This window comes from Erinaceus europaeus, chromosome 4 (genome assembly GCF_950295315.1).
Source record: "Erinaceus europaeus chromosome 4, mEriEur2.1, whole genome shotgun sequence".
Lineage (NCBI taxonomy): Eukaryota > Metazoa > Chordata > Mammalia > Eulipotyphla > Erinaceidae > Erinaceus > Erinaceus europaeus.
Genome location: NC_080165.1, coordinates 24,640,709 through 24,655,796, shown reverse-complemented (window position 1 = coordinate 24,655,796; position 15,088 = coordinate 24,640,709). Strand labels below are relative to the sequence as shown.

The window sequence follows — 15,088 nt, the reverse complement described above, 5'->3', positions numbered from 1 at the left end:
AAGCAGCAACTGCTTGATTGTTTGCAAAACTCCTCTGCAGGTGGGGAGTAATATTATTATTATTATATATATATTTTTTTGTCTTCGGGGTTATTGCTCTGGCTTGGTGCCTGCACTACAAATCCACTGCTCTTGGAGGCCATTTTTTTTTTTTAAATAGGATATTTCAGAGAAAAGTTGAGAGAAGAGGGGAAGACAGGGAAGGAGAGAGGTGGAGAGACACCTGCATAACTGCTTCACTTTTTTTTTTAAGATTTAATATTTATTTCCTTTTTGTTTGCTGCCCTTGTTTTATTATAGTTACTATTTAAAAAAAATATTTGTTCCCTTTTGTTGCCCTTGTTGTTTTATTGCTTGTAGTTATTGATGTCGTCGTTGTTGGATAGGACAGAGAAAAATGGAGAGAGGAGGGGAAGACAGAGGGGGAGAGAAAGATAGACACCTGCAGACCTGCTTCAACCCTGTGAAGCGACTCCCCTGCAGGCAGGGAGCGGGGGGCTTGAACCCAGATCCTTAGGCCAGTCCTTGTGCTTTATGCCACGTGCCCTTAACCCACTGCACTACCACCCAACTTCCTTTTTAAATTTTCATTTATTTATGCCCTTTTGTTGCCCTTGTTGTTTTATTGTTGTAGTTATTATTGCTGTTATTGATGTTGTCATTGTTGGATAGGAAAGAGAGAAATTGAGAGAGGAGGGGAAGACGGGGGGAGAGAAAGACACCTGTACTCCACTTCATTGCCTGTGAAGCGACTCCACTGCAGGTGGGGAGCCGGGGGCTCGAATCGGGATCTTTACGCAGGTCCTTGTGCTTTGCGCCACATGCGCTTAACCCGCTGTGCTACCGCCCGACCCCCAAGATAATAAAATTTATTGGAACAAATTAGGAAGTCATCAAGACAGGCAGATAGTAAAAAAGGAACCATCTGCCTCAAAAGTGAGACGGGGTTATGTTGGAAAGAGGAAAACCGAGTACCCCAGATTAATTTCTATTTTCACCTTATTTAAACAACATACTATCTTTGAGTTGTGTAGCTAGCTAAATTGAGGACAGAGCTGCCTTGTTATGTGCTCTTGTCTGGTCAGTTAGGTGCTCTATGTATTGAATACATCTGTTTCAACAGTGACCTGAGGCAGATAGGTTTAAGGTATTTTTGGGGTGAGCTCTGACTAAAGCTGGTGTATTTGCTTAACATTAAGTATATAGGTGCTTGAATCATGCTACTCAGGATTTTTTTTAGCCCTTAGGATGGCATACAATCTGAGTGTAAATTTCCTTCCAAAAGATGCCCAAACATTTTCAGATTTGTTCATGGCTAGTTGGAAGACCAATAACCTTTCCATTATAATCTCTTAGCCATCTAACATTTTCAGTTTCCTTTCCTCTAATTCCTTTTTTTTTTTTTTTTTTTTTGCCTCCAGGGGCTCAGTGTTAGCACTATGAATCCACTGCTCCTGGTAGCTGTTTTTTTTTTTCCCCCATTTTATTGAATGGGACAGAAAAATTGAGATAAGGAAGAAAGGTAAACACCTGCTTCACTGCTCATGCAGCTTTTCCCTGCAGGTGGGGAGCTGGGGTCTCAACCCAGATCCTTGCACTGAGCAGTGTACTTCACTGGGTTTGCAATTGCTTAGCCCCTCTAGTTCCTTAGATCTGTCGGTTGGCATTTTAGTTTGGATAAGTGAATATATATACACACCCAGTGGTTGAAGTGCTGACTTGCAAGCACGAAGTGTTCTTAGTTTCATCCACTATGTTACATATGGAAGGGTCTGGTTCTGTCTCCTACCACTAATAAACACCTAAAATTTACAATTTTCTAGATAATCCTGTTTGCTGACAAGAAAAAAGAAGGTGGGGGGGTGGGTCCTGATTTAGTCCCCTATACATGGACCAGAGTGGTGCACTGGCTTGTTTCTATCTCCTCTCTGCCTCATGTGAAACACTCTCAACTTACATAATAAGTAGAACAATTTTTTAAAAAATCATAGGGGCCAGGTGTGATGCACAGGTTTTTCTTTTTTAAAATATTTTCCCTTTTTTTGCCCTTGTTTTATTGTTGTAGTTATTACTGTTGTTATTGATGTTGCTGGATAGGACAGAGAGAAATGGAGAGAGGAAGGGAAGACAGAAAGGGGGAGAGAAAGATAAGACACCTGCAGACCTGCTTCACCGCCTGTGAAACGATTCTCCTGCAGGTGGGGAGCTGGGGGCTGAAACCATGATCTTTATGCCACCGGTCCTTGCACTTTGTGCCATGTGCGCTTAACCCGCTGTGCTACCACCCGACTCCCAATGCATAGGTTTCTATACATGAGGATCCAATTCAAACCCCAGTCCCCACGTGTAAAGGGGAAGCTTTCCGAGTGCTATAGGTGTTTAAAAAAAAAAAGTTCAGATGTTTAAAATTAACATTTAATTGGCACCTGTGCTTTTCCTGAACTCTGGACAAATTTATTAGTCTAAATATAGAGATTGTGGTCCAGGTGGCGGTGCAGTGGATAAAGCATGAGGTCTTGAGTTCAATCCATGGTAGCACATGTGACGGAGTGATATCTGGTTCTTTCTCCTTTCTCATTAATAAAGGAAATAAATAAAATCCTTTCCATCTTACCCTTATTAAACTGGTACATTCTAAGACAGAGATGTGATAGCAAGAAGTGAAACAAAGTCATGTGTCTGTCTCACACAGTTTATTTAACAATAGGTAATAAGAAATCAAATTTAACAGTCTATACAGTGATCCAAAGTTCATATTTATAAGTAATCAACTTTAATTGCATGATTTACATCAGTTGAGGGTCTTTGCTTTCTTATTTTCAAGTTTTACAGAAAATGTGTGTGTGTGGGGAGGGGGCAGAGTCAGGAAGAAGAAAGCAACAAAGAAGAAGCTCCAGGGGTGCTTGCACGGTAAAATCATCCCACTGGAGTTATTTCTTACCCTCTTTTTATTTTTCCTTTGTTAGATGTAAAAATAACGAAAAAAAATTCAAGAAACAGAACCACAATATATAATACATCAATTTGGCAGCTGCCCCTGTATTTTTTGAAAAAGTCATTTTTTCTCTCTACATGTACAAATTATTTTAATACTTGAAGTTTTTATGCTCAGACTTATGGAATAGAAAATTTCTGGAGCACAAAAGTTGACTTGAGGGGAGGAAAGGGGCTATTTGTTTTTAAACTTTTTAAAAGAATGAACATCTTTGCACCCAGAGAAAAAAATGGTACTTTAATATATATTTATATATATATATATAATGTATTTTTAAAGTAACATTAACCCCTTTTTTGTCCTCTGGTTTTAGAAATTTTTTTTTAAATTCTTCCACAAAGTGAGGAAAATAGGGAAAAATGTCAACCATCTGCACCAGTAAATAATAACTATTAATATTACATTTTTCATTAATTTAAAAAAAATAATAAAACCTATTGGAGGTGCAAGGCAGGAGCATGTGGTTGGCTTCACAGACCTCAGCCTCCTCCCAGTGCACACCCGAACCACACACACAAGGGGGAAAAAGGCTGGTGGGAACCAGCCATAACAAAAATATATTCTCTGTATCCTAGCATCCCTCAGGTTCATCTTGCATGTTTGTTTTAAACCACAAACAGCTACTGCACAGTTCTTATGTGTTCCAAGGAAAATTGTCTTTTAGGCTAAGAAAGATTCAAAAAAATTGTTTTCAGTACAAAAAGTCTTGTTAAGAGAAAATAATTTTTTGCTCCCAAAATACTACAAGGTGTCTCTAGTGTATGTCTAGTGTACTTTGTGAGAGGTTTGAATTCAAGTCTGAGTTATCGGTGCTGAGTCCCAGGTCTGTGGCGCTTGCACCATGGAGGTTTGCCATGCCTGGATTGCTAGCAAGCTGAGAAAGCATCGAATTCTGGTCCGGGCTGGCAAAATGCCCTTGTTCCATAGGGTTGGCCTGGGCAGCTACCAGTCCAGGATGTGGGGAACTGGTCTGTGGAGAAACATGGTGTGGCGAAGGTTGAGGCTGCATCCTTGGGGAAGGGCTGGAGTGGGGGGGTTGGGACTGCGGCCTTGGAGAAGGGACTGGCTGAGGAGAACGTACTTGATTGGAGAGAGAAGGAGGGATCTGCTGGCCTTGTAGGTGTGGGGACTGAGCTTGATTTGGGAGCATATGTTGCTGGGGACTCATGGGGTTGGGCTGAGCAGGGGACCCCATCTGTTGTTGAAGGAGTCGCTGCTGATAAGCCTGCAGACTGGCCCCCTCTGCTCCCAAGGCCTGGGGGAGCTGGCCCATCTGTCCCATGTTCCCTTGTTGCATTTGTTGCATGTGATGTTGCATCCGCTGCTGCTGCTGCTGAGGGGAGTAGACAACGCCTTGAGGTTGCTGGAACTGGTTATGGTTGGCTATTCCAGGACCAATTCCTGGTCCTGCTCCCTGTTGCTGCTGCTGCTGCATCATTTGCTGTCGTCTCAAGATGTCTCGGAATTGTGAAGGCATGGCGTTGTGATTCATGTTCATTTGCTGAGCCTGGGGGCTCATTGCCCCCATGGGTGGCTGGAGTTGCTGTTGTGGTTGCTGCTGTGGCAGGCCAGCCCTCTGGACGCCTGCTTGCATGGGATTCATGTTCTGCATGGCTGGATTGGAGTGGACCCCTTGTTGCCCTGGCATGGTAGGTGGCTGCAGCCCTGGCTGGCTCTGGGGCATGCCAGGCTGACCAGGGAGGGGTTGTGGATTAGAGTTGGCGTACTTGGCAGCCCGCTGTTTGATGAATGCAGCCAACAGTTGGGGGTTGGCGTGAAGGATACTAAGCACCTGTTGCTGCTGTAGGGGAGAGCTGGGAGACCTGAGAGTCCGCAGAAGATTTTGTAAGGCTTGTTGAGACACAGTGCCTGGTTTGAGGGGGCTCACGCCTACCTGGCCCAGTCCTGGTTGGGGAGGCATGTTCAAAGGCTGACCGTGCTGGGCTACTGACATCATGGCTGGCCTTGGCATCCCAGACTGTAGTGGCTGGGTTTGAGGCAATCCACCTTGGGCCCATGGTGGCTGTTGCTGCATCCCAGTGGGCCCCATTCCTGCCTCCAAATGCCCACTGGGCCCTCTTGCCACGGGGGGTGGGTTCATACCCATGGTGGCCATTGGAGTCATTGGGGGCATCTGGTGTTGGATTGGCCTTTGAAAAATCTGCACATGGGCCATCTGGCGCTGTGTCTCAGCTGCTCTCTGAATCTGCATTGCCATTTCTACTGCTGCTGGTGGGGGTCCTGGGAGAGGTGGTTGAGCAGTCTGAGGAGGTGTTGGAGGGGTTACTTGGCCTGCTGCCTTACCCTGGGAGACAGGGCCAGCAGGTTGAGTCCTAGGCATGTAGGGTGGCATGCTGTTGGGAGGGGTGGGTTGGGGCTGAGAAGGGGGCTGGGGTTGGGGTGTCTGTGGGGTAGTTGGCTGCTGGCCTGTTGGTGTGGTTGGAGTGGCAGGAGTTGGGGAGGGAAGGCCCTGCTGTTGCCCTACCACACCAGTCCGCTGCATGCTGGCCATCCTCCTGCGAAGCATCTGGGCCTGTTGAAGCCGTTGTTGCAGTTGCTGCTGGCGGAGCTTTTGTTTGATGTTTAGGCAGAATGGCACGGGGCACTTATTCTCCTGGCAGTGCTTGGCGTGGTAGCAGCAGAGGGCAATGAGTTGCTTACAGATGGGGCAGCCTCCATTGGTTTTCCGTTTGCAACCCTTGGTATGTTGTACAACTCGCTTCATTTTCTGACATGAGGGCAGGGAGCAATTGGCATTTCGGCACTGGCAGGCATGAACCAGAGACTGGATGCAACGCTGGATGCTTAGTCGGCGAGAGTCTCCTGGGCTCTGGGTAGCTGCAGCCTGCTGGTTGTTGCTCTCATCATCTAAGCCGAGACCTAATTTCTCCATTTTGTGGTCATGGTTTTTAGTGTTATAGCAAGTGATACACAAATCATAATCCTGGGGGGAGAAACATGCAGATCAATTCTCTATAATATATAAGTCACTGAAAAACATCTTATATATTGTTTGAGCTAAGAGCACCCTCTTAGGAATAGAGACTAGGGCTGGGGAGAGAGCATAATGGTTACAATAAAGACTTCTATGACGGGGCTGGGTGGTGGCGCACCTGGTTGAGCACACATGTTGCAATGTACAAGGACCCAGCTTTGAGCCCCTGGTCCCCACTTACAGGGGGAAAGCTTTGTGAGTGGTGAAGCAGAATTGTCTCTTTTCCCTCCTCTATCTTCCTCTCAATTTTCTGACTGTCTCTATCCAATAAATAAAAAAAAAAAAAAAAAAAAAAAAAAAAGACTTCTATGACTGGGGGTCGGGCAGTGGCACAGTGGTTTAGCGCACATGACATGAAGTACAAGGATATGGTTCCAGCCCCTGGCTCTCCACCTGCAGGGGGGGGGTCACTTCAGAAGTGGTGAGGCAGGTCTGTAGGTGTCTTTCCCTGTCTCCCCTCCTCCCTCGGTTTTTCTGTCCTATCCAACAGCAGCAACAGCGATGGCAACAAGGGCAACAAAATGGGAAAAATGGTCTCTAGGAGCAGATGGATTCTTAGTACGGGCACTGAACCCCAGTGATAACCCTGGAGGGAAGGAAAAAAAAAAAGACTTCTATAACTGAGGTCCTAGGTTCAATTCTCAGCACCACTGTAAACCGGAGCAGAGCAATGCTCTGGTATCTTTCATAAACAAAAAAGAAAAGGGGTAGGTTGTGGGGGTGGAGGAGGAAGAGGCAGAGAGTGGTTTCATTTCTGCTATTTAAAATGGGACCCAGAGTCTACTTTTTTTTTTTTTTAATTATTCCCTTTTGTTGCCCTTGTTGGATAGGACAGAGAGAAATGGAGAGGAGGGGAAGACAGAGAGGGGGAGAGATAGATAAGACACCTGCAGACTTGCTTCACTGCCTGTGAAGCGACTTCCCTGCAGGTGGGGATCCGGGGGCTCGAACTGGGATTTATTTTTCCTTTTGTTGCCCTTGTTTTTTATTGTTGTAGTTATTATCGTTGTTTTTACTGATGTCTTCGTGTTGGATATGACTCCCTTATGGCCTTTTTTTCCTTTTTACTTTTTTCTCCTTTTGTTGCCCTTGTCGTTTATCGTTGTGGTTATTATTGTTGTCCTTGTTGGATAGGACAGAGAGAAATGGAGAGAGGTGGGGAAGACAGAGAGGGGGAGAGAAAGAGAAACACCTGCAGACCTCCTCAACCACTTGTGAGGTGAAGCCCCTGCAGGTGGGGAGCCGGGGGCTTGAACCGGCATCCCTACGACGGTCCTTGCGCTTTGCGTCATGTGTGCTTAACCCGCTACACCACTGCCAGGCTGCCCCCCCTTCTGTTACTTACCACAGGTGCTGGACCCCAGAAAGTAGAACCCTTTCTCCCACCCTCAACATTACCCGGGGGGCATACCTCACACACAGTGCAGTGCCAGCGCGTCTCCACATGGTGCTTGCACTCATTGCAGGTGTAGACAAAGCGATCCTGGCTCTGGGTGTGCAGCTCCACCAGCATGCACATAGTGGACCACTGAGCTCTTCGGAGTGAGGAGAACTCCAGGTGCTTGTCCCTTGCAAGTGTGAGAAAGGCATCTCGCCCATCCATCAGGTCACAGGGGATCAGAGGGTCAGGATCAACAATGGGAGGGAGGGAGTTGGCATTAGGGCTGGCAATGAGACGAATTACAAAGAAGACCTGCATAACAGACAGGATTAGCAAGTGGCGTTAGATCAGTGGCAGTGAACATTTTTCCTGAAAGTGATCTACTTGAAGATAAGTCCTAGGTTTGATGGAATCAAATCCTAAGACAAATCAGACAAATCCATATATATATATATATATATATATAAACAGATTTAACAAAATTCTTGATTAGCGTATAAGGATGAGATGATATTAGATGGGGGAACTAGATAACTATGTAAAAAAGTTTCACACAGGGAGTCGGGCGGTAGTGCAGCGGATTAAATGCAGGGGGTGCAAAGCACAAGGACCTGTGTAAGGATCCCGGTTCAAGCCCCCGACTTTCCACACCTGTAGGGCAGTCGCTTCACAGGCAGTGAAGCAGGTCTCCAGCTGTCTTTCTCTCCCCTCTGTCTTCCCCTCCTCTCTCCATTTCTCTCTGTTCTATCCAACGATATTAATAACAATAATGACTACAACAATAAAACAACAAGGGCAACAAAAGGGAATAAATATTATATAAAAAAAGTTTCATACTGAGGATACAAAGCCTCAGGTTTAATCTGCTGCACTACCGTAAGACAGAGCTAAGCAGTGCTCTGTTCTCTCTTCTTTTAATCTCTCATTAAAATAAAATAGGGAGCTGGGTGGTAGCGCAGTGGGTTAAGTGCACATGGCACGAAGTGCAATGACCAACTTAAGGATCCCAGCTCGAGCCCTTGGCTCCTCTCCTATAGGGGGGTCACTTTACAAACAGTGAAACAGGTCTGCAGCTCTCTCTCCATCTCCTCAATTTCTTTTGTCCCATGCAATAAAAATGGAAAAAAAAAAAAAGGCTATCAGAAGCAGTGGATTTGTAGTGCCCAGTGATAACGGGGGTGGGGGGTGGGGGGGAAGGAGGGACAGAAAGGGGAGATCAGGAGCCATCTGCAGCACTGATTCACACTAATTAACTGCTTATGAAGCTTCCCCTTGTAGGTGGGGACCGGGGGCTTGAATCTGGAGCCTTACACATAACAGCATGTGTGTTCAATTGGGTGCGCCACTGCCTGGCCTCTGAGATTTCTTTAGAGAGAAACTGAAGAAGGAAAGGGGAGTCAGAAAGACATCTGTAGCACTGCTTCACTAGTTGGTGAAGCTTCCCTTCTGCAGGTGGGTGCTAAGGGCTTGAACCAGGGTCTTTCTTTTTTTAATATTTATTTATTCATTCCCTTTTGTTGCCCTTGTTTTATTGTTGTAGTTATTATTGTTGTCGTTACTGCTGGATAGGACAGAGAGAAATGGAGAGAGGAGGGGAAGACAGAGGGGGAGATAAAGACAGACACCTATAGACCTGCTTCACCGACTGTGAAGCGACTCCCCTGCAGGTGGGGATCCAGGGGTTCGAACCGGGATCCTTCTGCAGGCTCTTGCGCTTTGCGCCACCTGTGCTTAACCTGCTGTGCTACTACCCGATTCTGGAACCAGAGTCTTTTGCATTGTACTATGTTCATTCTACTAGATGTACCACTGCCCAGCCTTTTTAATTATCATAAATTCATTGGACAGAGACAGCCTGAAAGCAAGAGGGAAAGAGGAGATAACAAAGGAAGAGAGACAGACACCTGTGGTATTGCTTCACCACTTCTGAAACTTTCCCCCTTCGGGTGGGAACTGGGGGCTTGAACCAGGTCCCTGAGCACTGTAACATATACGTTCAACCAGGTCTGTCACCACCAGGCCCCTTATTTATTTTTTTTAAACTAATGATTGCCTTTTAAAAAAATTTTCTTTTCTCTTTTGTTGCCCTTATTGTTTTTATTGTTGTTGTAGTTATTGTTGTCGTTGTTAGACAGGAGAGAGAAATGGAGAGAGGAGGGGAAGACAGAGAGGGGAAGATTAAAAATAGACACCTACAGACCTGCTTCACCGCTTGTGAAGCGACTCCCCTGCAGGTGGGGAGCCGGGGGCTCGAACTGGGATCCTTATGCTGGTCCCTGCACTTTGTGCCACGTGCACTTAACCCGTTGTGCTACTGCCTGACACCCGATTGCATCTTTTTTTAAAAAATATTTTTTAATATTTACTTTCCCTTTTGTTGTCCTTGTTTTTTATTGTTGTAGTTATTGCTGCTGTCATAGTTGTTGGACAGGACAGAGAGAAGTGGAGAGAGGAGGGGAAGACAGAGAAGGGAAGAGAAAGATATCTGACACATGCAGACCTGCTTTAGCATTTGTGAAGCAACTCCCCTGCAGGTGGGGAGCTGGGGGCTTGAACCGGGATCCTTACCCCAGTTCTTGCACTTAGCTCCATGTGTGCTTAACCCACTGCGCTACCGCCGGACTCCTTTAAAAAATTTTTTTATTTATTTTCCCTTTTGTTGCCCTTATTGTTTTTGATTGTTGTAGTTATTATTGTTGTTGTTACTGATGTTGTCGTTGTTAGATAGGACAGAGAGAAAAGGAGAGAGGAGGGGAAGACGGAGAGAGAAAGATAGACATCTACATACCTGCTTCACCGCCTGTGAAGTGACTCCCCTGCAGGCAGGAAGCCAGGGGCTCGAACTGGGATCCTAACGCTGGTCCTTGTGCTTGGCGCCACGTGCGCTTAACCTGCTGCACTACTGCCCGACACCCCCCCCCCCTTTTTTAACCAGAGCACTGATCAGCTCTGGTTTATGGTAGTACAGGGGATTGATCCTGAGACTTCGGAGCCTCAGGTAAGAGTTTCTTTGCAAAACCATTATGCTATCTACCCCTGACCCCCCATTTATCAATATTTTTAACCAGAGCACTTCTTAGATCTAGCTTAGGTGGCGCCAGGGACTGAACCCAGAAACTTGGGAGCCTCAGGCATGACTGAGATTTATTCCTGTCACCCCCACAACCCCACCTGCAACCATATTTTTAAAGTACTTACACAACAAAAATAAAGCAATATTCAAAATTCAACTTAAAAAGAGAAGAGAGACAGGCACAGAGAATGGGCGAGGGATAAAGCATAATGTTGCTGTACAAGATGTTAATGCCCAAGACCCCAGAGGTCTCAGGTTCAGTCTCCAGCATCACTATAAACCAGAGCTGAGTAGTACTCTGGTGGGTTGGTGGGTCTTGGTTCCCCCCCCCCCCCCAATAAGTAGCCAAACCTGGGTCACATGCATGGCAAAGCAGCACATGATCCAAGTGAGCTATTTCAACAGCCCAGCTTAACTATTCACAAATGGACTTGTTAACAAGTGCACATAGGAGAGAGAAGGGCGAAGAGAAAGAAAGGTTAAGTAAGATACTTGCAGACCTGCTTCACTGCCTGTGAAGCAATTCCCTACAGGTGGGGAGCTGGGGGCTTCAACTGGGATCCTTATGCTGGTCCTTGCACTTGGTGCATGTGTGCTTAACCCACTGTGCTACCGTCCAGCCCCTTTCTATTCTTTTTTAAAAAAGATTTTAATGTGGTCTGGTAGGTAGCGCAGTGGATAAAGGATTATATTCTCAAATGTGAGGACCTGAGTTCAATCACCAAGAGCAGATGTACCAGAATGATGTCTAATTCTCTTTCTCATTAATAAAATCTTTTTCAAAAAAGCCAGGTGTTGGCTCACCTGGTTGAACGCACACTTTACAATGCGTAAAGACCAGGGTTTGAGCTCCTCAGTCCCCAACTGTAGGGGGAAAGCTTCATGAGTGATAAAACAGTGCTGCAGGTGTCTCTTTCTCTGTCCCTATCCCCTCTTACTCTCAATTTCTGGCTGTCTTTATCCAATAAAAAAAAAAAAATGTTTTGGATATAGAAAGAAATCAAGATGGAAGGGGGAGAGAGATACCTGCAGCACTGTTTTACTGCTTATGAAGTTTCTCCCTACAGGTGGGGACGGGGGGCTTTGAACCCTGAACCTTGCAGACTGTAATGTGTATCTTTGATTTTTTTTTCCATCTAAATTTCAAATGGCCATTTTTAAAAATTTATGAGAGGGCCCAAGAGTTGGCACAGTAGATAAAATGTTGGACATAAGAGCATGAGGATCCTAGTTTGATCCCTGGCACCTCATGTGCCAGCCAGAATGATACTCTGTTTTTCTATCTTGTGTCAATAAATTAAAATTACCAATGAGAAAACGTTTGAGAGGGGAAGAAAGGCAGTAATACTGATGATATATGTGTTACCAGGGATTGAAATGAGAACCTTGGGCACACAAGCAAATATTCTTATATGCTATTCTATTTCCCCAAGACATAGCAGGCTGTTTTTAATTTTTATTCTATTTTTTAAAAAAATATTTATTTATTCCCTTTTGTTGTCCTGTCGTTGTTGGATAGGACAGAAGAGAAATGGAGAGAGGAAAGGGAAGACAAGAGTGGGAGAGAGAGATAGAAACCTGCAGACCTGCTTCACTGCCTGTGAAGTGACTCCCTTGCAGGTGGGGTGCCGGGGCTCGAACTGGGATGGTCTTTGTGCTTTGTGCTATGTGCGCTTAACCCGCTGCGCTACCCTATTTTTTTTGCCTCCAGGGTTATCACTGGGGCTTGGTGCTGAAGCCACTGCTCCTGGTAGCCATTTTTTTCTATTTTTTTTGGGTAGGACAGAGAGAAATTGAGAGGAGGGGGAATAGAGGAGAGAGACACCTGTAGACCTGCTTAGCTGCTTGTAAAGCATCCCCTCCACAGCTGGGATGCTCAAACCCAGATCCTTGTACAGGTGCTTATGTTTAGTACTATGTGCGCTTAACCAAGTGCGCTACCACTGGGCCCTCAGGAGGCTGTTTTAAAAAAACCTTGTTTGCGTGCTGCGTCTTACCTCTTTATGTTTCTCCATAGTGGCATATAGTTTCTGTGAGAGGTCATTGGATACATTGGGCATGCCAGGCTTTTTCTTCTTGCCCCTACTGAGGCTGCTCTTGTTTTTGCTTGTTTTCTTATTATTTTTCTTCTTAGCATTTTTGCTGTCTCCCTTTGTCACCTTCCGGTTGGCATAAAGGAGGCAAAAATCATAAAGTTTCCGTTAAGACAGGATTTGGAAAAATCCTAATGGTAAATATTCTTTCAAACAAGATCATAATCTTACTATTTATCTGCTCTCACTTTCATATATATATATATATATATATATACATATTTATTTATTCATGAGAAAGACAGGAGGACAGAAAGAACCAGACATCACTCTGGTACATCTATTTTAAATTTTAACCATAGCAATGCTAGTTTTGGCCTATGATGGCATGGGAGACTGAACCTGAGCCTTAGGAATGGAAGTCTCTTTTCTGTAACTTGTTATGCTACCCTCCCAGTCAACCCTCTTTCATTAAAAAACAAAACTATTTTTTATTGAACAGAGACAGAAATTGATAGGGGAGGGGGAGAGAGGGAAAGAAACAGAGAGATACCTGCAGCCCTGCTTCACCAATTGTAGATGGGGACCAGGGACTTGAACCTGGGGTCCTTGTACACTGTAATGTGTACACTTAACCAGGTGTACCACCTCTGGGCCCCCCTTCTTTCATTTTTAAATTGATAATTATGGTAAACTACATTTGCTAATGTTTTATGTTAATTTATCTGATGAAGACTATTTTTGGGACCAGGTGGTGGTACACCTGGTTAAGTGCACATGTTACAGAGCTCAAGGACCTGGGTTCAAACCTCTGGTCCCCTCCAGCTTGGGGGAAAGCTTCACAAGTGGTGAAACAGGGCTGCAGGTGTCTCTCTTTCTCTTGCTTCTCTTTCCAACTTCTGGCTGTCCCTATCCAATAAATAAATGAGATAATTAATAAATGAATTTACTTCTTACATTGTCGTTTCATAACATTCAAAGGACCTTAGATTTTGTTTTTCCTTTTAATATGGCATTGGGGAAACAGGACCCCATAGATGTGTGGTTACATGACACTGCTGAGCAGCCTCCTCACCCATTTTTTTTTCACCCTGTCAGCCATGGAGAGTCCCTTTGGTGCTGGGGATTAACCGTCATCATTCTACTTGTGAGCATTCTCTTACCAACCATTAAGAGTACATACAGTCTGTCGACTCCTAAGTGCAAGTCACCCCAAAACAACAAGTGAGCGACTGTTATGTTAGGTAGTAAAGACTACATCATGGAATTGGGGAGATAGAGATCTTGGCCGTTAACAAAAAAGGTAAGGGGGAAAGTTTTACAAGTGGTAAAGCAGGGCTGCCAGCATCTCTCCCCCCTCTCAATTTCTGTCTCTATCCAATAATAAATAAATAAAAAATATTTTTAAAAGTCTTATTTATTTGATAGACAGAGAAATAGAGAAGGGGAAAACAGAGAGGGAGATAGACATCTGGGGAGCAGCAGGTTAAGTGCAGGTGGCGCAAAGCACAATGATCAGCCTAAGGATCCCCGGCTCCCCACCTGTAGGGGTGTTGCTTCACAGGTAGTGAAACAGGTCTGCAGGTGTCTATCTTTCTCCCCCCCTTCTCTCTGTTCTATCCAACAACGACATCAGTAACAATAACTACAACAATAAAACAAGGGCAACAAAAGGGAATAAATAGAAATTTAAAAAAAGTAAGAGAGACATCTGCAACACTGCTTGCAAAGTTTCCCCCCTTTAGGTGGAGATTGGGGACTTGAACTTGTGTCCTTGTGCATTATAATCATGGCCCTGAGACCTTGGCTTTATTTCCTTTTACTCACATTCTAGAATTTATGTGCTGCTCAAACATATGAACAAATAGCCTTACTACAAATGATACTGAATAGCCTCAGTCCCATTAAATAAATAAATAAATATATATATATATATATAATATATATCTCCAGCTTTCTTAGAGAGTTTAACAGACTATGTAAAGGTGACTTAAGTAGGTAGGTAGTGGGTTAATTCTAGGTAAGTTGGAAATAACTGACTAGGAAAAACTACAAAGCAGGTTTTAAAAAATTTTTTTTTATTTATACTTTTTTTTTTAATCACCAGGGTTATGCCTGGGCTCAGTGCCTGCATGACTCTACTGTTCCTATGGCTTTTTTATTTTTGCCACCAGGGTTATTGCTGTGGCTTGGTGCCAACACTATGAATACACTGCTCCCAGTGGCCCTTTCTTCCTTCCTGATAAGGGAGATAGGGAGGGAGAGAGAAAGACAAGACACCTGTAGACATGCTTTACTACTTGTGAAGCCCCCAATCCCCGCAGGTGGGGAGCAGGGGCTCAAACCTAGGCCCTTAATCACTGTAATGTGTGCACACCAGGTTTACTACCCCACCTTTCCCCTGTTTAATAGAGGGTGAGAAGAAAAGAGAGACATCAGCATCAGTGCTCTCTTGCTTGTGTAGCTTCCCCCACTTCAGGTGAAGGGGATGGTTTATGCCTGGGTCCTCTTACATGGTAATTTATGTGCTCTACTATTTGTTACCATCGCCAAATCTTGTATGGAAGAAAGGGTATTTCTGGACAAAAGCCTGTTTTACTATGGCCCTAAA

At 44.7% G+C, this 15,088-nt stretch overlaps 1 protein-coding gene across 1 annotated transcript in view; it reads right to left on the bottom strand.

The window, feature by feature from the left end:
- Nucleotides 1-2,678: 2,678 nt before the first annotated feature.
- Nucleotides 2,679-15,088, bottom strand: part of EP300 (E1A binding protein p300) — a 108,766-nt gene continuing 96,356 nt past the window's right edge. The window contains exons 29-31 of the mRNA XM_007523412.3: nucleotides 12,442-12,603; nucleotides 7,402-7,683; nucleotides 2,679-5,939 (exon numbers count right to left, since the gene is read on the bottom strand). Of these exons, the coding sequence (XP_007523474.1) occupies nucleotides 3,750-5,939; nucleotides 7,402-7,683; nucleotides 12,442-12,603 (2,634 nt within the window). The 3' untranslated portion in view covers nucleotides 2,679-3,749. The remainder of the gene's footprint in view (nucleotides 5,940-7,401; nucleotides 7,684-12,441; nucleotides 12,604-15,088) is intronic.